Source organism: Vanacampus margaritifer, chromosome 18, assembly GCF_051991255.1.
Source record: "Vanacampus margaritifer isolate UIUO_Vmar chromosome 18, RoL_Vmar_1.0, whole genome shotgun sequence".
Taxonomy (NCBI): Eukaryota; Metazoa; Chordata; class Actinopteri; order Syngnathiformes; family Syngnathidae; genus Vanacampus; species Vanacampus margaritifer.
Window position 1 is genome coordinate 12,810,176 of NC_135449.1, and position 25,354 is coordinate 12,835,529.

At 39.0% G+C, this 25,354-nt stretch overlaps 2 protein-coding genes across 2 annotated transcripts; one reads left to right on the forward strand and one right to left on the reverse strand.

The window, feature by feature from the left end:
* Positions 1-836: 836 nt before the first annotated feature.
* On the forward strand, positions 837-15,545 carry unc13d (unc-13 homolog D (C. elegans)). Its single transcript, XM_077550198.1, has 34 exons — positions 837-935; positions 2,299-2,325; positions 2,416-2,472; positions 2,573-2,629; positions 2,702-2,809; positions 3,012-3,071; positions 3,345-3,411; positions 4,462-4,642; positions 4,709-4,753; positions 4,827-4,898; positions 4,966-5,035; positions 5,113-5,217; positions 8,080-8,172; positions 8,263-8,363; positions 8,561-8,678; positions 8,783-8,904; positions 8,972-9,062; positions 9,151-9,207; positions 9,377-9,474; positions 9,580-9,631; positions 9,692-9,822; positions 10,965-11,082; positions 11,171-11,323; positions 11,462-11,557; positions 11,645-11,851; positions 12,379-12,453; positions 12,526-12,605; positions 12,681-12,795; positions 12,869-12,940; positions 13,012-13,095; positions 13,171-13,291; positions 14,591-14,714; positions 14,784-15,007; positions 15,073-15,545. Exons 1-34 carry the CDS (start codon positions 876-878, stop codon positions 15,183-15,185), a joined length of 3,354 nt encoding a protein of 1,117 aa, XP_077406324.1. The 5' UTR covers positions 837-875; the 3' UTR covers positions 15,186-15,545.
* unk (unk zinc finger) lies at positions 15,425-25,268 on the reverse strand. Its single transcript, XM_077550199.1, has 15 exons — positions 24,709-25,268; positions 24,135-24,344; positions 23,142-23,318; positions 22,939-23,069; positions 20,747-20,882; positions 20,538-20,655; positions 20,376-20,460; positions 20,008-20,297; positions 19,871-19,939; positions 18,632-18,815; positions 18,461-18,550; positions 18,184-18,369; positions 17,918-18,099; positions 16,772-17,032; positions 15,425-16,674 (listed from the first exon to the last, which is right to left on the reverse strand). The coding sequence occupies exons 1-15, from the start codon at positions 24,855-24,857 to the stop codon at positions 16,510-16,512; spliced, it is 2,433 nt and encodes an 810-aa protein (XP_077406325.1). The 5' UTR covers positions 24,858-25,268; the 3' UTR covers positions 15,425-16,509.
* Positions 25,269-25,354: the final 86 nt, after the last annotated feature.

Genomic DNA, 25,354 nt, shown 5'->3' on the forward strand with positions numbered 1-25,354 from the left:
CAAATTTCGGAGTCTGAGAGTCCCATTTTCTTCATCATATATTGAGTAATGTATGTTCTGTGAATAATTTTATATTGGATAAGTTGTAAATTTGTGTGTTTTGTCATTTTAAAGGTTCATTTTAGGTTCTTTGATATTAAAGTCACCGAAGATTTTGTAATGAAGTAATCATTGGCAAGAAAAAAAATACTGCAAGTCTGCAGATAATTTAGAAAAACAAGATTATAGATTTTTTTTTTTAACCTGGTCTAAATCCTTAATAATTCGTTTATTGAAGAGGTTAATAATTCATGTAAAACATGATTATCCCTTTACATGTGGGAAAAATGTCTCACACATAATGACATAAGATTTCAATTAATTTATAATCTCACTACTATAATTAATATAGGTAATCCCATCATTTTAAATTAGTCTTGCACCCATCCTCAAAACTGATGGGGCTCATTTTGGGAATGTCACATGACCAAACTGTGATGTCATTTTCAGTCGACAGCAAATGGCAAAATGGCCGCCTCCTGATGTGAATAAAAATCGGAACGTGAGGAGGTTAATTCCTATTCCACAAATCCAATGTCAATCAGAATGCTGTGTTTTGACTAGTTTGATGAGTTTGTTTGTGTTGTTCACACAAGTGGGTCTTAAAAAGAGTTGGAAATGTTCCTTGGTTTGTGTTTTCAGGAGTATAAGGTCGTTTTAAAACGTTCACACATTCAGGTACAATCTAGGGTAGTGTATGTTGAGTCACAATCATATGCGCTACCTCATTTTACAGGAAGTGATGACTTCCTGTGTGGCAGTTTTGTCAAAAACGTTGCGCGTGCAGCGTTGTTCACACAAGCAGGCACACTGGCAGTTTATCAGACAGGGACATTATGTCAACTCAAAGGGAGACTACCAGCTCAGTGGACCATCGACTCAAAACACCTGAACAAGTAAGGGCTGTACATCGGGGTTGGTCAAAAAATGCAGTCAAGTCCCTGTTTCTTCAATGAACGGTGGAATAGTGATAATCACTTGTCATTTTCTTATAAGCGATATGAAGGATTACAATTTTCCAAGACTTTTTTAAAATTGTCATTCATAAATAACATTTCTTTTTTTGTACAAAATGTGGCACTGTAGAATATATACAGAAGCCTATATGTATGTATATGTTTGAAAAAAAAAAAGGTGTAAAAATGCTGTGTGTTTCTCAAAATTTGACAGATTGAAATATGAATATCTGAGTTACTAAGTAAAAAAATATATAAAAATTTTAACAACCAATTTAAATTGATATGAATTTTGTAACCTGCGCATGCAATTTCAGGTTTGACATCCCATTTGGAATTTTTGCAAACCTCTTATGTAGTTGGTGTATTTTTATAGAATTTCTTTGAAAATGACCTTGTTTGACCCTTTCTAACACACAAAATGCCATTTCATTGTTTGTGGATGGCATTTTCACCCTAGAAACGAAAAAGTAAAACATTTAACTAAATTCAACTTGTGTTTAACATTAGACTTAGTTTTTCAATGTAGCATTTTGTTCGAAAATTAGTTGGTTTGAGCGAGAATTGGCCATGTTATTAGACACACTCTGTAATATTTGTCTTGCAGTCCAACATCTGCAATCAATCTGTGTATATGATACAGTAGGTACAACGATTTTAAAAGTCAAATGTAGGCGCTTACAAGGGAGTGACGAATGCCAAATGACTATTTTGAGCATTGCTGATATGAATCACAATTGTGAGCTTGGATCAGATGATACAGAGCGGAACTTAAGCAGTCTATTTCAGTACAACAGAAAATAAATATTTTCACAGTTTGATTATTTGTCCTTTGAGGGTTTCACATGTCTTAATAGCACTTATCAAGCTGTACTGTTCATACTCCATTAAAAAAAAAAAATCTTGTTACTTGACATGTCTTTCCCTGCATTGAATATTATTACCTCATTGTTGCCTCAGTTTCATTTTCACAATCTGCAAAAAGAGGAAGGTTGTAACAGGTACTATAATTAAGTGATCAAAAGTTATTCTTGTTGACAGAGGTGTCAAATCCAGGTCCAGAAAGTAAAAAACCTGCCACATTTTGGCGTTAGTCATTGATGCTAGCTAGCTAGCTCCCTAGCAGGTAAACGAGCACCATAGGAGCTAGCTAGCTAGCTAGTACCTGGGGCTAAAGCCAAACTGTGGCAGGATGTTTACTTGGATTTGCCACCTGCTTGTTGAACATCACGTTTAAACATAAATACAGCAATAATTATTACGCCCTGTTTTTGAATAGTCCTTTTTATGATCTACTTTCCAGAACCTTGGCTCATCAAGAATCAAGCAGGTATTGCAAATTTGTTGTACCTTGCAACAACACTGTGCAATATCTATTCTACAATTCCAAAGCCGTGTTTTATGATCTTTTCCTTGTTAGTATTCTCCGGGCCATGCGCGCAAACTGGGCCAGACAAGAAGAATCCGATACAGGAGGGTGAGCACACTCAAAACCTAAACGGAACGTGAGAACATGGTCATTTTCTAAACCCACTATTACTGTAAGCAGTGGCTCTTATGTGCTTGTTTCTATTCAGGATTTTAAAGATGAGGAAAATCCAGAAGATAAAGCCCATCACCTCAAAGAGATGGAGGTATGTCATCTCATCACTCACATTGTAATGTTTGATACTTTTAATAATATCTTCCTTTGCTTCTATTTAAAGCTGAAACCCCTGTATAAGGAGTTGTTGTACACAATTGCACACAAGGTGGGAAAATCTGCATCAACTGAGGTCTTTGCAGATAGCCAACTTCACCAGTACATCAAAGAGGTGATCACCTTCAAGTCATACTTGCCATCATTGCACTACTCAAAATAACTTGCATAAAACTGGCTTTCAGGTGAAGTGTTGTAAACATTACTGCACATTTTGAAATTTCACCAAAAAGCTGAATAAACCAATTTTTTTTTCTAGTAGTGGATGTTGCACAGGGGGCTAAAAACTATTATATAAAAATGAACTTTTCTACTAGGCACTCACAATGACAGAATCTGAACACAACTCTTTGATGGAGAAAGTACAGAATTCACAGGTGAGAAATTCCAGAAAAAAGGAGTGTTGGACAAATGAAGCTTCATAAAGCACTTGTGATATGTTTTCCTCCTCTAGATGGCACTCTTGGTTTAAAGATGCAATGAAAATTTTTATCAGTTTCCGTAGCACTAGCTTTTATATGTAAACCAAGAGCATCAAGAGTAAAAAAAAATATATATAGTGCTTCATGAAGCTTCGTTTTCCCAACACTGCCATAAAGTTTCACTTGTTCATTTCAAGTTCAAGTAAGTAGACTGTTTGCATCTTACAGCCACCTGTCTACTGCTTGATGGCCACCGTAAAGGAAGCCAAGGGAATCCTGGGAAAAGATGTTAGTGGTGAGTTCACACGGCCGCTCACGTTTTTTTGTTAACAGATTATTAAACAAAGGTCAACGCAAGGGCAAACATCCATCCATCCAATTTCTGTTGCACTAGTCCTCATTTGGGTCACAGTGCTTATATAAACGAACAATCCATTTGCACTTATGTAGTGACGGACAAATGAAGCTTCATGAAGCACTTGTGATATTTTTTGACTCCTCTAGATGGCACTCTTAATTTTAAGATGCATTGGAAATTTAATCACTTTCCATGTCACTAGCCTTAATATTCAAACCAAGCGCGCCATCTAGAGGAGTAAAAAATATTGCAAGTGTTTCATGAAGCTTCATTTTCCCCATCACTACTTACGTTCATATTCACACCTAAGGACAATTTACAGTTTGTAATTTACATAACCCGGGCTGCTATCAGAAACAGATACAGACACTTACTTTGTTAATTATATTTTACAAGATGGATGAAGACGGGTTAAAAGTGCACATGTATGATGTCTTTGGCTGACTCAAACCCAAACCAGGTTAAGAACAACTAGTTAATTTTTTTTATTTATTTTTTCTTGGAGAGCTCAGTATTGTTCATTCGATTTGACATGTCATCATTGCTCTCCTTTTTTTTTAAAATATATATATATATATTTTTTTTTTGTATGTGGGTGAGTATGTGTATGTGCGTGTGTGTGTACGTGCGTGCGTGCGTGCGTGCGTGCGAGTGTGTGTGTATTCATTAGTTCACCTAAAACCTATTAAAAAAAATCCCATACTAATAATATAATATAATAATAAATTGCCAAATGCAGAAACATCAATGTAAGTTATCACGATGTGGTGGCTCTCGCTAACAGGCAGAATTAAGTAAACATAATTAGGTTAAAAAGTTCTATATACGTAGAACAACTAGTTTAGACGTTTACCAGTACGTACGTAGTCCACTTCATTGAAGCAACCAATTAGATACTTAGTATAACTAATAATAATAACATTGTTCTTCTTGTGTCTCAGTTTGATATCAAACTGCACGAAATAATGCTAACTTCTTGTTGGCTAGGTTTAAGTGACCCATACTGCTTGCTGACCATCCTGGAGGATGAAGAAGAGAGGCGCACCCGTCGTTCCAGGGCCAAAGCCTCTAAATATGTGGTCAAGGACGCCGTGTCTGCTGATAAGATTTATCAGACCGACATCAAGAAGCAGACCCTCAACCCAATTTGGAACGAAACATTTATAATGTGAGACTTAAATGCAATGCTTAATCGGATCAGCTTGTTCTTGTGTAACCTTGTTTTATTATTCAGGGAGTTTGAAGACATCGTGGGTGCCAGCTTCCACCTTGAGATGTGGTATGAAAAAAACAACAATCCTTCATTCCTCTTTGTTCACTTTAGAATGATACTCACCTCATCCTTGTTGCAGGGATAAAGATGAGGAGGTGTCCCTCACTCAGAAACTGGAGGAGTTTACAAGCAATTTGTCTAGCTTAAGCAGGTAGCATGTTCAGTTTGCTAATCACACCAGAACATTTGAAAAAACTGTTGCTTATTTGCTTGTACAGAATTATTAAGGAGGTTAAAAAGGAGAAAGGGACCGATGACTTTTTGGGGAAAGTTGTCATCAAACTACAGGTCGGTAATGTTTTCCGACTTGTTTTTGCATCAACACTATCTAAAACTAAAACTAATTTTCCAGAATCTCATTTCAGGATCTTTATTGTACTGAGGACAACTGGTACATTCTGGAGCCAAGAACAGAGACGTACCCAGACCGAGGCCAATGTCACCTCAACCTCAAGTTTACCCTTAAAGCGGTAAGAATGCATCTTGGTATCCAGGGTACTTCATTGGTGCCCTTGCCTATTGCATTTTACAGCTCAGGCACATGTGAGTAACCCGGTTGTTGGAGATCACAACCTTGGAGTTAGTTCGTCCATTAATTTGCCCATAATCAAATAAGTGTAGTGTAGAAATGGACTACTGTTAATTTTGTTGATTATACGGCAAGCCCTGGCCATGTGTCGGGATTCTTGCACATTGGTGTATGTTGCATCGCCACGGCAACAGCGTGCCATGAAATGTAAAGATTTCAATAACCTTTCATCTTAAACACCTTTAGATGAAACACACAAAATTTCCAAGACGATCAGATATATTCTCTAGGATGAGTTGGTTAAAATATGACATTTATAAAAGCCCGAAAATGATACAAAATTCCAAAGTACACTCATTAAAATATTTCAAATAATTTTTTTTACATGACAATTTTTTTTGAATAGAGCATTTTAACTCTTTCACTGCCAGACGTTTTCAGAAACGGGATGTCGCCAGTGCCGGCCGATTTAAGCATTTTGACTGATCTTTCAAGGTCCACAGAAAATGTTGTGTTTGGACTATGGAAACACACATACTACCAAATGAAAGATTGAACTCTCATCTTTCATCAGAAAAAAAAGTTTGTTTCTACCTTATTCCGTTCTTCAGTAATCAACAATAGAAAATGGTTAGTTTCACCGAAATGCTCTGTTTTGAAACAAAAAGCGGAGAAAAAGAGCTTTTTGTGAAACGATGTTATTTCATGCACTCTAGTGAATTGTACGCTTCTTTTTGTCCATGAATGATGCCACAAACACCTAAACAGTGCTTTACTTCTGTAAAACACTTACCACCAACAATGAAAAAGTGTTTTTAGATTGCAAAATACGTTTATTTCCATTCAACAGTGTAACAATTTGACAAAACAATTTCGCAAACTATTTACAAATGTGTGCAACTGTGGTACTATTTACAATTATGTGGATGTTTCAAATACAGTTTTTCTTTTTGTAACACTCCCCTGTGTGCAAGGAGAGGGAGCAGAATTTGCACAACAGAGTAGTTTCACTGCGATTGTCCCTTTCGACGTTACACTTTCTTGACGGCCTTTTTTTCCGGGGAATAGCAAGTAGCAGAATGTACCCACTCCTCCGATGAATATGCATTGGACTCGGGGCACTCTTCGTCGTCCGATTGAACGTCCGCCTGAGCGTGCTCGGTTGTGCTCCGCGTTTTCCGGTGTTAGCATCGCTAGCCCGTGAACCTTTATGACGTCGTCATAGCCGCCGCGTCAGCGCTTCCAACTTAGGCGTCAACCTCGGCGTCACCATCATCATCATCGATGATGATCATCGTCGTCATCAATGTGCTCTTTAGCGTTTGTCGATGCCTTTCGTCTTTGAAAAAAATTCCCAAGTGTGAGCTGCTTGCAACCGGTCGCCATTGTTCGCTTCTTCAGCCATCTAGCTCCGCCTCACGTCTTCTACTGCCGCGTCAATGCTTCCAACCTCGGAGTCACCATCATCATCATTGATGATGATCATCGTCGTCATCAATGTGCTCTTTAGCGTTGGTCGATGCTTTTCGTCTTTGAAAAAAACTGCTCGAGCGTGAGCTGCTTGCAACCGGTCGCCATGTTCTCTTCCCTTCCCCAGCCATTGTCCCCTCTAGCTCCGCCTCACGTCTTCTACTGACGCCTGCCCAATCTTGCCGAAAGAGAGTCATTGCTGCCATCTAGGGGCCAAAAATAGTCATTAGGCTAACTAGATCTGCTTGAAACTTTCACCACAGCTGGCGAAGGCTTTCCTCCACCCGTTTCAAAAATAAAAAAATAAAAAATTGAATGACGTCTTTTAACGTCATTGGCGGTGAAAGAGTTAAAACAAACTACCAAATAAACCTTATGTAATACATTTCATTAGTCTAATTAAGCTTATTCATTTGAAATGCATAATCCTCAGGTTTATATATTTAGTATTAAAAAAGTATACTGACTCTTTTTTTTGTAATTTTTTTTCTGTTGTTTTTGGGATGTCTGCAGTCATTTTCATCTCCAAAACATAAACAAATTTAAAAAATGAAGAAGAAAAATGGACATAAGTTTTTGTCACTTAGCAGTATATTTATCGTGTATAGGTAACCTGATTATTATGCAATTCAAACAATATAATTGATGTATTTTAAATAAATACTCTCATTATTATTAATTTAGGGTAAAAAGATACTGTATTGATACTAAATACATAAATCTGAGCATAATGCATTCCAAATAAATAGGCTTTATTAGGCTTAAGGTTTATTTGGTAAGTTTGTGTTTAAATAAAAAATAAATAAAAAAGGAATTTGTCATGTAAAAATACAAGAAATAAAAAAATAACTATAAAATAATAAATTATAAAAAATATAATTAAAAAAAATAAATAAATCTTAAGTTAGGCTTGAAATATTTCTGTGAGTGTAAAATAAAAATGGCGGACTTCCTGTTGGGACCAAAATGTTATGCCCTGCTTCCATCATACTGTGATGAATGCCCAGGTTTAGACCCTCAAAAACAGCACAATTCATCTTTGTGAACACCCCATCGCCACGGCAACAGCGTTACCCCAGTAAATTGTGCATTCAAGTACTCATAGCTCACTCACTGTACATTGTAGGATATAGCGACCAAGACTTTTTTGTACGTCTGAGGGTGCTACACGCGGCTGCTAATTTTTGTAGCCTTAGGTCCAACGTACTGGGATAGGGCTTTTTTTTTTCTAGTACTTGTTTTCGTTCATGTTTAGGCTCTAAACAATGTGATTCTTTGTGGAGATAAATAATAAGAAGCGGCAATACTTTGTGTTGTATCATGTGTCTGGCAGAGAGATGACACACTAAGTCCAGGTCGAAACGTTTACATCAACTACTGCGGAATCCTGCAACAGTTTGTTCTGTCTTACATTTCCAAGCAAAAGGTAAAAGGCCTCTCTCGGTTCTCTTTCAAAATTACACCATGGCAGTTGTTACTGTAAATATGCTGCCACATCTTGTTCCGTTGCTTTTAGAGTTCCGCTCCGTGGAACGGGGAATTGTGTGGTGAGGCTCAGACTCTCCTGGAGCATTATGCGACACAGACTGACCTCTCACCTTTTCTGCAAGATCTGGCGTAAGCAGCACTCTGATATTATCACCAAGAGTATAACAGAATCAATATAGTGTCATTTTAGCTTTAAAAAGAAGTCTTGGCTGGATCACTGGCGCACTAAAATGATGAAATGTGAAGACAGGATATTGTAGTAATATTGAGAGAGAATCACCAGTTTCTCCTTACAGTTATTTTTAAATTGTGTGTCCCCATGACAGGAAGTGGTTGGCTTACAGTAAACTTTACCAAAGCATCGAGGTGGACTCCTCTTTGCTGTTAAAACAGCTCACTTGTGTGGAGTACCAGTGGCATCAACAGGAGCTGCCACACCAACAGGTAGCAAAGCTGCTAAATATACACAGTTATTCTTGCTTGGTTTTTCAAATTCATTTGTAAATGTCTCGTTAAATACAAAAGTGTTAATTGCGTGATATAAACAGAAACAAGAACTTGGCGACTCTCTTCACGGTTTCCTTCATTACGGACTCCATCTCGTGTCGAAATACAGAGATGTCTTCCCCCCAACGTCAAGTGCCACTCCCAAATTACACACGTTGCTCAGGTGAGCTCTGTGCATAACCATAAATACGGAACATTCAATAAATGCACGTTTTTCCATTTCATTCCAGGATCTTAGTTCAGATCTGCAAGACAAAGGCATTTCAGAAAATGAACCCAGCTGATTTTGAACTTCATGATGAAGTAGCGGATGCGGTACAGGTCTGCAACAATACGAGTGATGTCATTCATATGTAGACAATTATTATTATTATTATTATTATGTGAATTTTATTTTTTTATATGATAGACAGGTACACAGGAGTGGTTTACCAACAAAAAAGGTTTGCACCAGCCAATGACCAAGGTAAATAGTACATCACATTGTTTTTATTTAACAGCAATGAAGCTGTTTAATTTGAGTATCAACTAAAATCAGAATACTATGTTTTAAAATACATATTTCTTGTGTTAGAGCTCAATAGATTATGTTGCTGTGTGTCTCTCTCTTCTTCTTTTTTTTACCCCTCGCACAGGAGCCTTCAGAGATCATTAACGCCTTGTCCAGGTTGATTGCCGAAGTACGGGACGACATAAAACTCAACAAGGATGTCTGGAATAGAACATTTGTCAGGTGTGTACAAATGATTTTAAGTATTTTGTGGATATGCATACATTTTAATGCAGTTAATAGTCGATCACTGTTGAAACAAAACATGCTTCTTTGTCAATCATATAGTGCAGTACAAGTGGACGTGTTTACTGCAGTCTACGAGAAGTTGGATTTTCTGGTAAGTTGGAGATGTTGGCTTCATTTAATGTTACTTCACTGACTGTTCTCGTTTCCTTAGCTTGCTGCAGAAGTGAGAGAAACCTTGTCTCAAATGGAGGGGCACATTGATCAGAGTCTAGCCAACAGCCTGTTTCCCGTTTACCTGAGCCTGCAGGCCATCCACAAAGACAAGGCCTTCTTACAGAAAAGGTCCGTCAGACTACGGAATTGCTATTATTCAGGCCACGGACTCACTTTGCTCAATAAATGCAATTTTTAGCATCCATCAATGTAGCAGTATGACTTTCTCTCAGTCACAAAAGGTGCATTTACAAAGACATTTTCTATCTATCTATCTAGTGAGTAAACAGAAAGCTTAGGAAATATAAAAATAACTTTATTTAGCTGTTACATTGATTTATATCTTGTTTTGTTGGTTCATCTGTCTGTCTATCTATCTATCTATTGAAAGAGGAATACAATTATTTTGTCCTCTTTGCGTGTTCCAAAAATGAAGATAGATTTAATGCAAGAAAAATACACCTTTGCAAAAATGATTTAATAAAAAACAGAGAATCTCTGGACAAATAACTGCCTCTAATTCATCATTTAAACAGGTGGGATTCAGAGCGTCAAATGTAGCTCTTCCGCGTGCACAACGGTTTCTTATAGTTAAAAAGACCTCCTCTCTTTCATTTGTAGACAAAACATACTCTCTGGGTATTTTCCATGAGCGATGGCGAAAACAGAGTCAGGTGTGGGTGTTCAAAACAGATTCTGTTCTCAAGGACCAAATGTGTTTTCGCACAAAACGCTGAGAAGGAACTTTTTTAGACTAAATAGTATGTCCCAGCTTAAGGTCAAATTATACTGAGTGCAACACTACTCTACCTCTATAAAACATTTCAACATGGTTAATAAAGAATTAAAGTGTTAATAATGTATAACAATGGTTAATATATGAAATGAAGAAATTAAAAATGCTATAATATCTATCACTATCTATCTATCTAAGCTAGTTAGGTAGCTAAACTAGTTAGGTAGATACGTAGCTTAGTCTAGAAAATATAAAAATAGATTTGTTTTGTTTAGTTTTAATCATGTTTTGTTGGTTCATAGATAGACAGACAGACAGAACCAACAAAACGAGATTTAAATCAATGTAACAGCTAAACAAAGCTAACTAGCTAGCTAGCTTTAGCGATTAGGTAGATGGATAGATGGATAGTAAAATATAGGTTCGTTTAACTGTTAAATTGATGTAGATCTTGTAGTTTCATTACAAAGTACTGTAAGTTTGCAATCAAATACTGTACTGTATAATTTGCATATAAGTTAATGTTTCATTTTAGGGGTTTACTGAAGCTGACAAACTTTCACGTGAGCTTCAGAGAGGCTCAGCCTTATTGGCTCAACCAGATGTTCAACACCACTATGGACAGAGTAGAAAGGGCCGTAAAGGTCGACAAGGTACCACTCGTGTTTCCGTGCGTTACATGTGTTTGTGTTTACACAGGGAGCTGCATCATGATACACTTAAATTAAATATGACTTCCAGCTACAGCCCATGCATTCAGGTGCAGTGCCCATTAAACACAGCTCCTCAGCAGTGGACCTGGTGGGTTGTATCCAGCCTGTGTGCGATTTGTGGGAGCAAATGTCCTGGCCTGACCCTGAAGAGGCGTTTATGCTCATGGTCAAAATCACTGAGGTATGTACTTTTAATTTTTTATTTCACATTGGTACAATTGGTCATTGTCAGTCATTGTCATTTTCCGTGGTTCTTGGACGGATTGTACGATTATTAGAATGTTGATCAAAGTGTAATTTTTTTTCCCTGTGTGTGCAGGATGTTTGTAAGATTGTGGTAACCTACTGCCACAGTTTGAAAGCCAGAGTCAGGATGCTCTCAGAGAACTCAGACCACGGAAGCGCCATTAACATGGTGAATGACGGCGTCTTGTTTCAAGAAAAAAATGAGCACGTGTTCTTTGAATATAGCCAATCTCAAATCTTCTTCTTCCTTCAATAGCTGTGTGTTGTGGTCAACGACCTGGAATACCTGCGCTCTGTCCTGGCGCGGCTTCCCACGCAGCTGAACTGGACAGGCCTTCGGGAGCGCACCAAACACGTTATCGGGGAAAGTCAGTTCCACAACACGTTGCCGTCGCAGGTGCAGCAAGCTCAGGGCATCCTCGGCCGAGAGATCCGCTCCGCTTTGGACACGCTCAGCAAAAAGGTGTGTAGTTGTTAGAATAAATCTACATATGTTATCCCAGATTTACTCTTATAGTATTGCAAGCATTTATTCAGCGGTATGACCTTGTTTTGAATGATGTGAGTTGGAGTTATCTGTGAAGAGAGCAAAGCCCCCGTGGGATGCTCCTGCAGCTGCCTTATCACAAGATAGCGGCTAAAACACTTTGCGGATGAACTGTTGAAACCTTCAGCGCCGAAAAAAGACACATCTGTATTATTATCTGCACAATGACTCATATCCGTGATGGTTGCTGCTGTGCGCCCCCTCACCTTTAGAGCAGCAACGGCTATGTAACTAGTGACTACCCCAATAAAAGAGGGGGCCCAGCGGAATGTGCCTCCGATTGTAACTGAGCACATCTCTGTCCGTTCTCTCGAGTAAAAAGAAGTCTCTTGTCTTCCTTCCTTGTCTATTGTTTATTAAATGTTCTAGGTTGACTGAACCTGACAGTAGTATCACACTCAGTGTTTTTCAATGTGCCAACATCTTTTCTTCTGTCTTTCCAGTTGAATACAGACATAGAGACTCACGTCAGAGGAATGTCAACCAGGAAGCGCATTCCCTCCAAATCCACAGAAGACGTAAGAACAGTACTTTGTTTACCACAATTACAATACTGCACGTCTTTGTTATTTAAACCTCATCTAATATAGGCGGCAAGCCCTCTCATGCGCTATCTGGAAAAAGAGTTGCACTACATGAATGAAAACTTGGTTCAAGAGAACTTCAACAGGTGATGATGGCGAGCCCCGTGAGAATGTTGTTGGTGAATCGAATATGACGCAAATTCATCTATCTCTCCATGCAGTCTTCTTACTCCCTTGTGGAACAACTCGGTGAAGATCATCCACCAGATGGCCGCGGAGCATTCCCAGCAAGAGTGGCTCATGGTGTTCTGTCGCAGGCTGCTGTACACACTGCAGGTCAGTCTACGTGCAAAAGGTCATTTTTAAAAAAGTGTTGATTTACAGTAGCTGCTTGTGATATTAATTTCAGTGCCTGGAACAATGCTTCCACGGTGAGGGTAATGGCCTTCCATTGAAAATACTCCACTCTGATGAGTACAAGGTGATGAGAAAGTCGACTTGGTGGTTATTCAAACACAGCCCAGACCGAACTATCACTTCTTTTGGTCACAGACTCTCAAAGCCTACCTGACTCATCACTCTCTGAGCAGTAGCCAACTTGTGGACAAGTACCTCGAAGGGAAAATATGGGAGCAGGTGAGATGCTGTCATATTTCTGTTTAAACGTGCTTTCTTTCATATTATTTCCCGCCTTTCTCTCGTATCTCATAGAGAGTGATTGCCGGTGAGAAATACGGCGCCGTCACCCTTCTCACCTCCTACAGGAGATCAGACCAAAAACTCAGAGTTGAAGTGCTGAACGCAGTCAACCTCCTACCAATGGACTCCAACGGTGAAACTGAACAGAAACGTTACGACCCACATGTTAAAGTCTCGGCCAGGGGATGGGCAACTTGAATGTGGGAGGGGGCCACAATTTTTCGTCAGTATTACTGAGGGGCCACATCACATATAGGCCACATACTTCTTAAACAAATGTATGACAAAAATGCCATTTTAAGAATGGACAAAATATGTACATACTTGCAAAATATGTTCTTTTATTTTTGATAATACATTTCTTAATATATGTATAAAAGATCTACTATCCTAACCCAACAACAAATGGGTTGAAACAACAAAATAACCACATACTGTGAAGAGCTCTGTTGCATGAAAATGATCATTCAAGGATGGCACAAAAAAAATCACTTTTTTTCACAAAATCTCATTCAAAATTTTAATATTATTGAGGCACTGTTTGTCCTGCATATCATTCCAAATATGGAAGAAATTATTAGGACAACGTAAATTGTAGTATAGGAACTTAGCCTTGTCTGCCATCTAGTGGTGAAGAGTGATTTTACAAATTAAAACTATAGTGGATCCCTGCACGGCCAACTCACGGTTTGGCACCCATGGATTCAAAATTGTTTCCCATGAACTTTTTTTTTGTGCTATTAGTTTGTTTATTTATTAAATCAAGGGGCCACTTATGTGTTTTTGGGGGCCGCCAGTTGCCCATCCCCGGTCTAGTCCATCATTAATTTCTTGCATTAGAAATGACCATAAGGTAACGTGTGTAATCACAGTCTCTCTTTAATTAAAACCCATTCACTGCCATTGACAAATATACTTGCCAATGGAAAAAAAAACTGAATATAATTGACAAGTATATTTGCCAATTACATTCAGTTTTTTTCAACGGTGCCAGGTGGGGGAGAATCTGATTTATGCTCCACTGTAAATTTCAAACTTGGAAACAACTTTACTGATGCACAGCCACCAGTAGATGGCATCATTGCCCCATTGTAAACGAAATAAACACAGTTTGAGAGTCTGTGTGAAACATTTTGTGCAACCTACATTTTTCTGCTGTTGATTATAAAAGAACGGAAAAGGCATAAAGGAGAGAGTCCATCCTGTCATTTGGCGGATTTTGTGTATATATAATTATTGAACAAAATATCATGTGGGTATCGACATTTTTTAAATTTTCAAAAATGGCTGGCATGCCCACGTGAGAATTATTGATTATGACCTAACCTTAGCAGTTCTGTTGGCAGCTCATTCGTAAAGCCCCCATAAAGATATTTCACAATGCTTTTCTAGCATAGTATCATAATGAAAATATTGATGCATTATCTTCCAGGTTTAAGTGATCCGTACGTGCAGTTGTGCCTGGAGCCTTACCACACCTTCCCTCTCGTAGAACCTTGCTGCACTCAGATAAAAAGCTGCGATCGTAATCCTCTGTTCGATGAGGCCTTTGAGTTGTAAGTTCTTACGTCTTAAAATTCTCACCAATGGCCTTTATCTCACCACCTGTCTCCATCACACGACAGCCTGGTCGGATTGGATCAGTGCCAGGCTCCAGGGGCTTGCCTGGTAGTGACGGTTCTGGATCATCATACCTTGAGAACAGACGACTTTGAAGGTGAAGCCTTCCTGTCCCTTAAAGATATTCCTGGAGTAGCAAGAGGAGGGGAAGAAAAAGACGGACCGGGTTTTCAACCTGATGCCCCCCCTGCCCAAATACGTCTCCCTCTGATGCATCCAAAACTTAATGGTATGATGTGCCAAAATGTGAAATAATGTTATGTGCCGTTCTTTAACATGCATGTGTGTTCCCAGAAAACAACATCCTTAAGTTGCTGGAGTCCCAGAAAGGTGAGCGAGATATACAAGCCTTTGTGAAGAGAAGAAGACAAAGAGAGAAACAGTCCAAGGAGCGAAGTCAACCATAACACATCCACACATTTTTTTCATCGAAAAATATACAATTTGCTTTAATGAACTAAATCCATTCAGAATGAAACACTGGGATGGGATGAGTTTCCATTTCCTGATGCTTTTTCTAATCAGTGCAATAAAGTATAATGTCATTATACAAAACGTTAGACTACAATGAAATGTCAGCAAAGATAAGTTGTCTCAGAAAAAATGGCAGGTGTGAAGAAAAATGTAATAAATTGAGACACGTGAATAGTTATGAAATAAAAAATTTAATTTGAAAGACTACACATGTAAATTTAGGTTGATTGTGTTCATATGCATTCCTCCTGAGAGAAACCTGAGTGCTTTGAGGCTGCCTGTTGTAGTTCATTACATTTTTTTATTAAATACATTTTTTCCTATTAGCATGTTTCAATACTGTTTTGCTAAAAAATAAGTATGAAAACAACAAATTCAGTCTAACCTAAACCAGCACTAACTCGTATATTGGCCCCCTTTGGCTGCAGCTATATACTGTACAATTGATATGGATGAGATGAAATCACATTACTAACACTCATGATTTGGTTAAACTTGATTGCTTATTCATCCATCCGGTTGGACAGTTTGGTAATCATTTAAAAAGACAATTTGGAAGAAATTATGTCAAAAATGTATAAAAGTGTATGTCATCAAGAAGTTATACAATTTGTTAGCAAATACAATACAGTGCAATCTGGCTGCATTATTTTTTTATTACGTTATTTTAATTGTGATGGACAAATGAAACACTTGTGATATTTTTTTCCTCCTCTAGATGGCACTTTTGGCTTAAAGATGCAGTGGAAATTTAATCAATTTCCATTGCACTAGTCTATATTTAAACCAAGAGCACCAAAAGTAGTAAAAAAAAACATTGCAAGTGCTTCATGAAGCTTCGTTTTCCCATCACTACGCTGAGCACCTCATAATAAACTTCTATGCCAGTGACAAGCAAATAAGCATTGTTTCCTAATTGGACAGTACCTGTTGTCGGGGCCACATATCCTTTTGAAGCAGACAAATGCAAATATGCTAATTGATGTTTTAACCGTCACACTTTTGGACTACCGTAAGTGTAAAGAACAGTGTTGCTGGTCATGAGCGATATCCATTCAAATATACTGGTCTTCTCATTGGTAATACTAGAAATATGATTCTAATTACCCATCGTCTGTCAGGAATAAAGAGTAAAAAAAATATATAGAACCTGGACAAAGTCTGGAATGGCGTCAAAGATCCATGGCTGGTGGTCGTGTGATCAGGTGGAATCTTCAATATGTGTGTTATGTGTGATGGTTCAACTGGTCCGAAGGGTCAGGAGAGCTGCTTCTGCTTCTGCTCCAGTGTTTGTTCAGGACAGAGAGGGCACTCTGTGGAGGTGGAGCAGCTCTCGCAATGAAGTCCGTGGCCGCAGGGCAGAGAGACGGAACCCTGCTCTCCACACGACACACAACACTGCCTCTGCTTCTTGTACACCACCTTCAGACAACGCACAAACTCCTTTTAGCAAAGGAATATGACATACAATCCAAAAATACATTACATGATGCCGATCGTTATTTACAAAACTCATTACCTGTTCTACAGTTTGTAAGCAGCTGCAGAGTTGCGCCTGTAGACTGAGGACGGATTCCAAGGGAAGTCTGTGTAACATCTGGAGTTGGTGTAAAGATAGATGGGGGTTGTCTCCGCTCTTCAGGGTCTCCATCGCCTCCTCCAGGAGAGACGATTCTCTCTGAGCTTCCTCCTCAGCCTGCCTGGTTCTCTCGGTCTCCACTGCCAAGCGCCCCGCGTGGGCGCGTGACTCCTCGGCGTCGGCTTTCAGTGAGGCCCACGACTGCGGGACAGTGTAGACCATAGGTAGGACATTTGAAATGAATTAAAGTATCATTATTCGATTCCAGCTTTCCCCAAAACACTTATTTTTGTGATATGCTTTTAATCTGAGGTGGCAAATCCAGGTGTAGGAAGTAAAAATGCTGCCACAGTTTGGCTTTAGCCTCAGGTGCTAGCTAGCATTCTCTTCAGTTCAGAGACGGCATCAAAGCCTTCTGTAAGCTATAGCATTAAAAAAAAAAAAACATAAAAAACATATAAATATGTTTTTGGGACCATGGAAATAGTATTATACGTTTTTGGGAGCAAATGAGTTAATTAACCTACTTTCGATAAATACATTTTGAACATTTTTAAGCACTTAAAAAAAAACTACAATTTATTTTATTTTATTTTTTTATTGTTGAGTACTTACACTGGTATCGATATCAAACATCTTCAATCTATAGAACTATGGTCAAAACCTGGACATAAGTAAAAAACAAAAACAAAAAAAACAACGATGACAGCTAAATGTCAGTTTTTTTTTATTCAGAAAGCTTTAAAAAATTACAATATTAATTAGAATACTTGTGTTAATTCATTTCTTTGAACATTTTTAAACACTTTTGAAAACAAAGCGTTTTAACATTTTTAAACACTACTGAACATTTTATAAATGTTATCTAATATTGTACAAAAGTCTTGGGTCACCAAAAAGTTTGTTTTAGTTCAAAAAAAGTTATCCATCTCATATGCAACTAGAAGGCTACTAAGTTTATCCTGAAACCGACAACAATAGTGCTATTGATACTCTGGTGGCTCATAATACAGAAGAAAAAAAAAGATGACTGGTATCGCCTTAGACGCAATCAACAAATGCAACCTTCGATGCCCTTCGACCTACCTGAGCTGTGTGTCTCCAGTTGTGTCCCCACTGCTTCAGCGCCCTGTGAGCCTCCTCCAGCTCCTGCTTGAGCCTGGACGTCTCCGCACAGGGGCCTGAGGGCATCAGGGCTGGGGGTGTGCCGGGGCTCCCCTGGCCTGAGGGGAAGTGCTCCCAGATGTTACTGCTCATACCGTTGAGACCTACAAAGCAGAGATGAAACGCTGGCGTGTTCATCACATTCGCATTCTCTCTCGTATGAGGTGTGAGGTGACGTTTCCACACACCTAAGGAGTTATGGGACGTGCCCAGGAAGGGGCCGTCTTGTTGGCCAGGTTGGGACAGCTGAGCGGAGAAGAACGGGGAGGCACGTGGCCTGATTGGAGGGGATGGTGAAGGAGAGCTAAAAGGGGCAGGTGTGCTAAAAGATCCTGGGATGTTGACTGGGGCAGAACTCTGGAGCCGGTTACCTCCTAGAAAAGCAAGAAAACAAAAGGGAGAGCATATTGTTGATGAACACATGCTGATTTTAAACTTTTTTTTCCGAAGATGTTACACAATTACCTAGCCTAACTCCCACCCGCGGCAGACTTGAACTACTCTCCAACGCTGATGCACCAAAATCATTCAGGTCAAGATCATCCAACGCCGACTCTGCAACATCAGAGCAGCACAATAATTTGAAAAATCTTCAAACGCACCCCCCTCAGGATGAATCAGTTCATCGTGACATACCAACAACAGACTCCACCGTCTCACTGGTGGGGTAGAAGGGCAAAGCGTTGGCATTCATGCCTGATGCGATGCTGGTCCCGGGGGGTCCGAGGGGGGCGGGGCTGGGTGGGGTTGCAGCCAGACTGGAGGGGATGCTGGATGACAGACTTAATGGGCTGCCTACTGGCAGAAACACCAGCAGATCCTGAAGAAGGTAGAATGTCACATTTGGAAAAAAAGATGTGGACTAACGTGACTTTCTTTTCCAGGCCGATACCAGTACTCAACTCGAGTAGTCACCGATACCAATACCAATAGTCCTTTTGATACATAAAATTAAGAAAAAACCTATACATCCCAATATAGCAGTTCCTTAACATTGCATGAAATTAATGGCAATTTTATATTCTTCTAATTTGTGGTTGTTGATCATAAAAAGGCAACAAGATACCAGATACCAGAATTGGGCCGATACCGATTTGGCCTTATTTAAAAGTATTGGTTCTCATGATGGCTGCCGATAACAGTATCCCTTTTGTGGCCATTTTCAGGATTTAGACATTAGAAGAATAGAAAATTGATTAATTATTATATGCATTAATTTCATGCAAATTCAAGGAAAAATGCTATTTTAGGATGTATATGTCTTTCTTTAAAACTATCTGTCATTGCTTTTATGGGGAAATGTAATGTTTCAAAAGTACCAGTGGTACCGGTACTTGTTGCTGTATCGGTCAATACTCAAGAGTTGAGTACTTGTACTGGTATCGCTCTGAGAAAACGCGGTATCCTATAAAATACAATGCCTTGTGAAAGTATGAACTCTGTGACCTTTTGCCACATTTCAAACTTCAAAGATACATTTTTTTTTTTTTGTGAAGAATCAACACGAAGTGGGACACAATAATGAAGTGAAACACAATTAATACAACAATACATAAATAACTGAAAAAGGCGTGCAAAATGATATACCCCCTTTTCTCTAAGTGCAGCCAACCGACTCCACAAGTTCCCCGATGATTTCTGAATGATCCAATGTTATCCTAAATGACTGATGGTGCTACATCGAGTCCACTTGTGTGTAATCTAGTCTCAGTATGAATGCACCTGCTCTGTGATGCTCTCAGAGGTCTGTTAAAAGAATTCATGAAGACCAAGGAACACAACAGGCAGATCCAGGCTAAAGTTCACGGGGCTGACACTTTCGCAAGGCACTGTACAAAAATATTATTATCAAGTAACGTCACAGACAAATTCTACCTGTCTACTGCTTTGTGCCGATGCCACTTCTCTGCTGCGATGCTCTAAAGAAAAACTCCGTTGCTTAGCCTGCAAGATGAAAAGATGCCATCATCCCACTCGTGCATGCCACGCTGCCCACTTTTCCTTCATCTCACCTGATCCTCCCTCTCAAATCCAGGCGCCCTGCCGTACCCTCTCTCGCCCGCCCAAGGAGACAAAGGCTCAGCCGCTCCCCTCATGTCCTCACACAGACTTAGCACGTTACCCAGCAGGCCTTGCTCAGCAACGTGTGACCCGGCTGGGGGCGAGAAGGGCTCAGCGACCTGACCCAGCCCCTTATTGTGCCCTCTTGAGTCTGCAAACTCCTCTGCGGAGGTCAGATCTGGGGGACGGAGAGGTGGGGGGGATCTGGGGGAGGAGAATGACTCCTCGAAGACAAATGCTTCTGGAGTGTTTTTTTTTAAACGAAAAAAAGATTAGATTTTTTTTTAAAACCACTGTGTCATGTGTGGTGGTGACTTACTTTCAACATGAGCAAAAGCACAAAAGGGTCCTCTGGGACAGCTGCCACACTGCTGCATGTCGTTACACCTGGTGGACTTGTAGATCTGTGGAAACAAATCAACGCCGCCGTCGTCAAACGTTCCGGCTTTTCCTGTCGGTCAGTTGGGATTTGGAGACGCACCTCAGGATGGAACTGTTGTTCTGTTCTCGTGTGGCAGTACTGGCATCCCTCTGCGCACTCACACTTGCTCGGATCACCCCACTCCTCGCTCAGTTTCACGGCCGGACAAGGCAAAGCTCTGTGGGGCGGAAGAGCAAGTAGCATCATTTAGCAGCGTAGCAGAGCGTCGACTAAGAAAAGTCATCGTTTGGTGTTGAATGATGGCACACCTGTATTTGTGCTTATGTGGGCTGCGCCGCCTGTCTTTGCTGTTATGGTAATACGGACAGGCGTAACCTTGGCGACACAAGCGAGGCGGTTTTTTGCACAGTTCTGTCTTGTAGTGCGACAACACATAGTGGTTATCTGAGAAAACAAGGAATAAGGACAATGAGGCTGGGTCCATGATGCACACACAATATATATACATATATATACATATATATATATAAATATATATATATATATATATATATAAATAGATATATATATATATATATATATAAATAGATATATATATATATATATATATATATATATATATATATATATATAGATATATATATATATATATATATATATATATATATATATATATATATATATATATATATATATAAATATATATATATATATATATATATATAAATATATATATATATATATATATATATATATATATATATATATATATATATATATATATAAATTTGACTTAGTATATTCCATAATTCCATATGTACACGTAAAGAACAACAGAATTGTTTTGTCACACATGTTACAGAAGACGCTTTAATACCAGGATTCTCATTCATTTTTTTTGCGTAGCAAGTCAACAACACATTTTGATTTAGCAATATTTGTGTATACTTCACTGCAATTACACTCCAAATAACTCAGCTTGCAAGGGCATCTTGTGTAGTGATAGACCGATATGTTTTTTCAGGGCATACCGGTTATTAGGCCGATAACTGTTTGGAGCCAATATTCTTTTGCAGTAAAATAAATTAAAAAAATTAAGCACGTTTGTAAAAACAACTTTTTGAAATTTTCAACATATTCTTTTAATTTAAAATACAGCAAATAGGCAGCTTTGTTTCAAAATTCTAACAAAAAGTAAATACTTCTCTATAGTAAAATGTTTTCCAAAATTTTAACATAACTGAAATGTTAAACTTTCACTTATTTTTGCTTTAATTTTAACAGAACCAAAAAGCAGCATCTCTTATAAAGTTAAGTGAAATTTTAAATAAATATATAGATAAAAATTTCCACAAAATGAACCCAGTTTCGCTCTAAATCGCCGTGCTTGCGAACATAGCAAAATTTTGGGTTCTCGTTAGTGTTCGTCAAATGTTTCAAAAGATGTTCACAAACAGGAAACATTTGTCAGAACATGTTGAAAATTTCTTTGTGACAAGAAAACCAGTTTGTGACGACTAAAAATAGTCTGTGACCATCTTTGCAACCTTTTGCAACATTTTACCAACCCTGAAGAAAACACAAAATTCACCAAGTTCACAAACATTTGCCGCTCAGAGAGATAACAGCTTTATCGGTCTTCAGATTTGTAAAAATGGCCGATGCCGGTATTCCTCAAAATGCTAAATATCGGCATCGATAATCGGGCCGGCCGATAACCGGTCTATCGCTAATCACACCCAGCCTGTTCCAACACATCACACAGATTTCCAATGAGATTTTGCTCTTGGTTGTTCCAAAACAACCCACTCAAGCCCAGTGATAAGGACGCCTCTATACATAATAATGAACGTTATAAGTTGCGGGTCAAATTGACCCGTTTGGAAAACAATAGAATTTAAATAAATGGATTCAACTTACACTGCTGGCCTCCATTTTTTAAATTGCTTTGCCTTGCGTTATGTGACTTTTTGATGATTAAAAATTAGAGCAGGTCACATTGACCCATGAACATCGTTGTTACGAAACAAACACACCAGGTCAAATCATTTTTCATATAAACCAGCGCCTTGTCTCGTTCACAAACAAGTGCCTCTCACGGCCGTTAATGGCTGCTCCACTGCCAGCGAACGGGAGGACTTATTTCTTTTAAAATGATCCAGCAGCGACTGTCACGCTCGCCTGGACCTTATTCATTTTTCATACACATTTACCACAATAAAAACTTCACGGTACGTTACAGTCCAACGCAATCACTGCCATGTAGAAGTGCTTTGGAGCAAGCCATGATAAGTTGTTTTGCTGGTAATTTTCATTCATTTGCAAAATGAATCTAATATAGTGGAAAGTAAACATAGAATATTGGTTCCAGATTTGGTTGATTTTTTTTTAACCCCAGCCCTAAATCAAACTAAAAACTAGTACTGGCCAACTGCTTAAAAGCCCCCAAGTGCTGCTCGCAGTCAGAAATGTGTGCTACAGCAGACATGTTAAAACGTACCTTGCCAGCGTGGTTCCTCACTCAAAATCTTCTCTATGAGGGCCGTACTCGCCGCCTGGCCCGACTGTCCATCTCCTCCAGTTCCTTCTGAGGGTCCCGTGCCACCTTGGCACTCAGTAGCTTGCATCTCTCTGTGAAAATATGCAACGTAAAGAAACCCCTGTATCTTACAATTATTTAAACTTGAAGGTAATTTTCCACACCTCACATCATACACAGGGCTGCGCAAGTCGTGTGAGCCGTGCGCAAAGGCACAATGGCAACCGTTCTTGCTGCAGTGGCCTTTTGTGTCCGTTTCGTGAATGCAAGATCCCGTCTTATAGTAGCGGAGGTGATACCTTCGTTCCGTGTCCCCGGCTGTCCGGTGTAGAAATGCACATCTGGAGGGCACAAAAATTTGCATTCAAAATGTGGTTGCAAATGTAGGAACATTAGTATGAAGTAGTGATAGGAAAATGAAGCTTCATGAAACACGTGTGATATCTTTTCACTCCTCTAGATGGTGCTCTTGGTTTAAATATAAAAGCCAGAGCAATAGAAGTGATTACATTTTCACTGCATCTTTAAATCAAGATAACCATCTAGAGGAGTCAAAAGATATCACAAGTGCTTCATGAAGCTTTCATGAAGCTTCATTTGTCCATCAGTAGTTTTAAGTATGGCAGAGAAAAATTAAATGTTAGAGGGTAAACTACTAAGCTATTTGATCAAGCAGGCAACCACTAAGATGTCATTGGATTGGAAAAATAAAAAATGTGTCACATTTGATGTGAGATGGTGGATGAATTGTTAAAAATATATAAATCAATTGTTTGGGTCTCACACTAGAACTAAAAAAGGTGGTTCATTAGCATCTCTTAAGAACAATGTAGTTTCCTTGCATTTACATTCTTCTTCTGTAATCACCATCGTTACAATGATTTGAAGAGTGACGAGCAACGTTCAGATGGTAATTTCACATCTTTTTACTATTGTCCTCAATTACTACAGTACTTTATATCCTAAATAGCTCACAGATGGATCGGCAGATAGCGTAGATCAATGTTTGATAAAGGATCTTTTCGGAGTATGGAAAGTGAAAACTATTTGGAATGAAACATATACATAACATTATATTCCTAAAACTCTAGAATAGTTAATCGAATATTTTGTCCAGTTATGGACCACTAAACAACATGTACTCGTTTCCCTCTTACTCATCGCCATCAGGACAAGTTCCGGTTCCCTCGTCATATTTGGTACAGTAAACATCTGGACTGTAGTTGAATGTCCCGTCTCGCTTGCGCATGGGCCTGCGGCGCCGCTGGTTTAGGAAATGCCAGTGGAAACAGGAAAAAGGCCGGTGTTGTGTACATTTATGTTGTACAAACAGGGGGCACTGCTCCGTTCTGAACTCCTTTAGATAGCTGAAAAAGAGCGAATCAAACAAGATAGAAATTCATGTTTAGAAAGCTACCATTCATGATCTAACAATACATATATCTTTCCTCAATTCCCTACCTATGTAGACTAATTTCTGCTCTCCTTGTAGCCTAAATCCTTACAATTTCATGTTGCATTAAATTCTAATAATTTACCTACAAATTGATGTTAAGCAAGTTAATCGCTATTTCATAATGATTTGCAGACCTGGTTTAAGTCAAAAGAGTCTCGTATTTAGGAACAATTTTCCAAATTACACAACCGATTGTTTACAGTATGGGAACCCGATTGCACGTGAGTTTGTGTACATTTAGCTAGCTTATGCGCTAATAGGCTAACATTACGTACGTGTAGTGTTGAGGTTTTTCGGGTTGAACGTTCAACACGGTTGCGGGAGATGTCGAGCCCCCACCGGATGAAGACGAAGAGGACGACGAATGCCCCCCGGTAGTCATCCCCGCTGAAGATAACGGGGGTGGCGGGTGCGTTTTAGACATTTTAACTCTCAGGAAAGTCCCAACAACAAGCTTGTTTTTAGCAAAAGAGGCTAGCTCGTCGAGTTAGCATGGAAATCCGCATTCTACAACGATGTGAGTTTGCGCGAGACTGGAGGAAGTAGTACAAATGCTGCGTTCAAGACCTGTGGGGATTGTTGTATTTTTGAGAGTCATTCCCAAATTTTACTGTCAGTTAAAGAAGACGATATTTAAAAGGAAATAACATATTTAAGATGAAAGAACGTAACAACAGTGAATGCAATTACATCAAAGGAGACAGTTACGTCTTGATTGAAGAAATTATCTCACATGTCTTTGACGTCAAGAAGCACAACCGTGGTTCAAGCAGTTAATACACAAACCCGTGATTATTCTCCAACATATTTTTCCCCACAAGGGGATATAGCCAATTTTGATAAAATTAACATATAAATACAAAAATTAAATATGTGTGTTGTAGCGCGCTGGATCGATTTTGTTAGGCGCATCCTCATTGG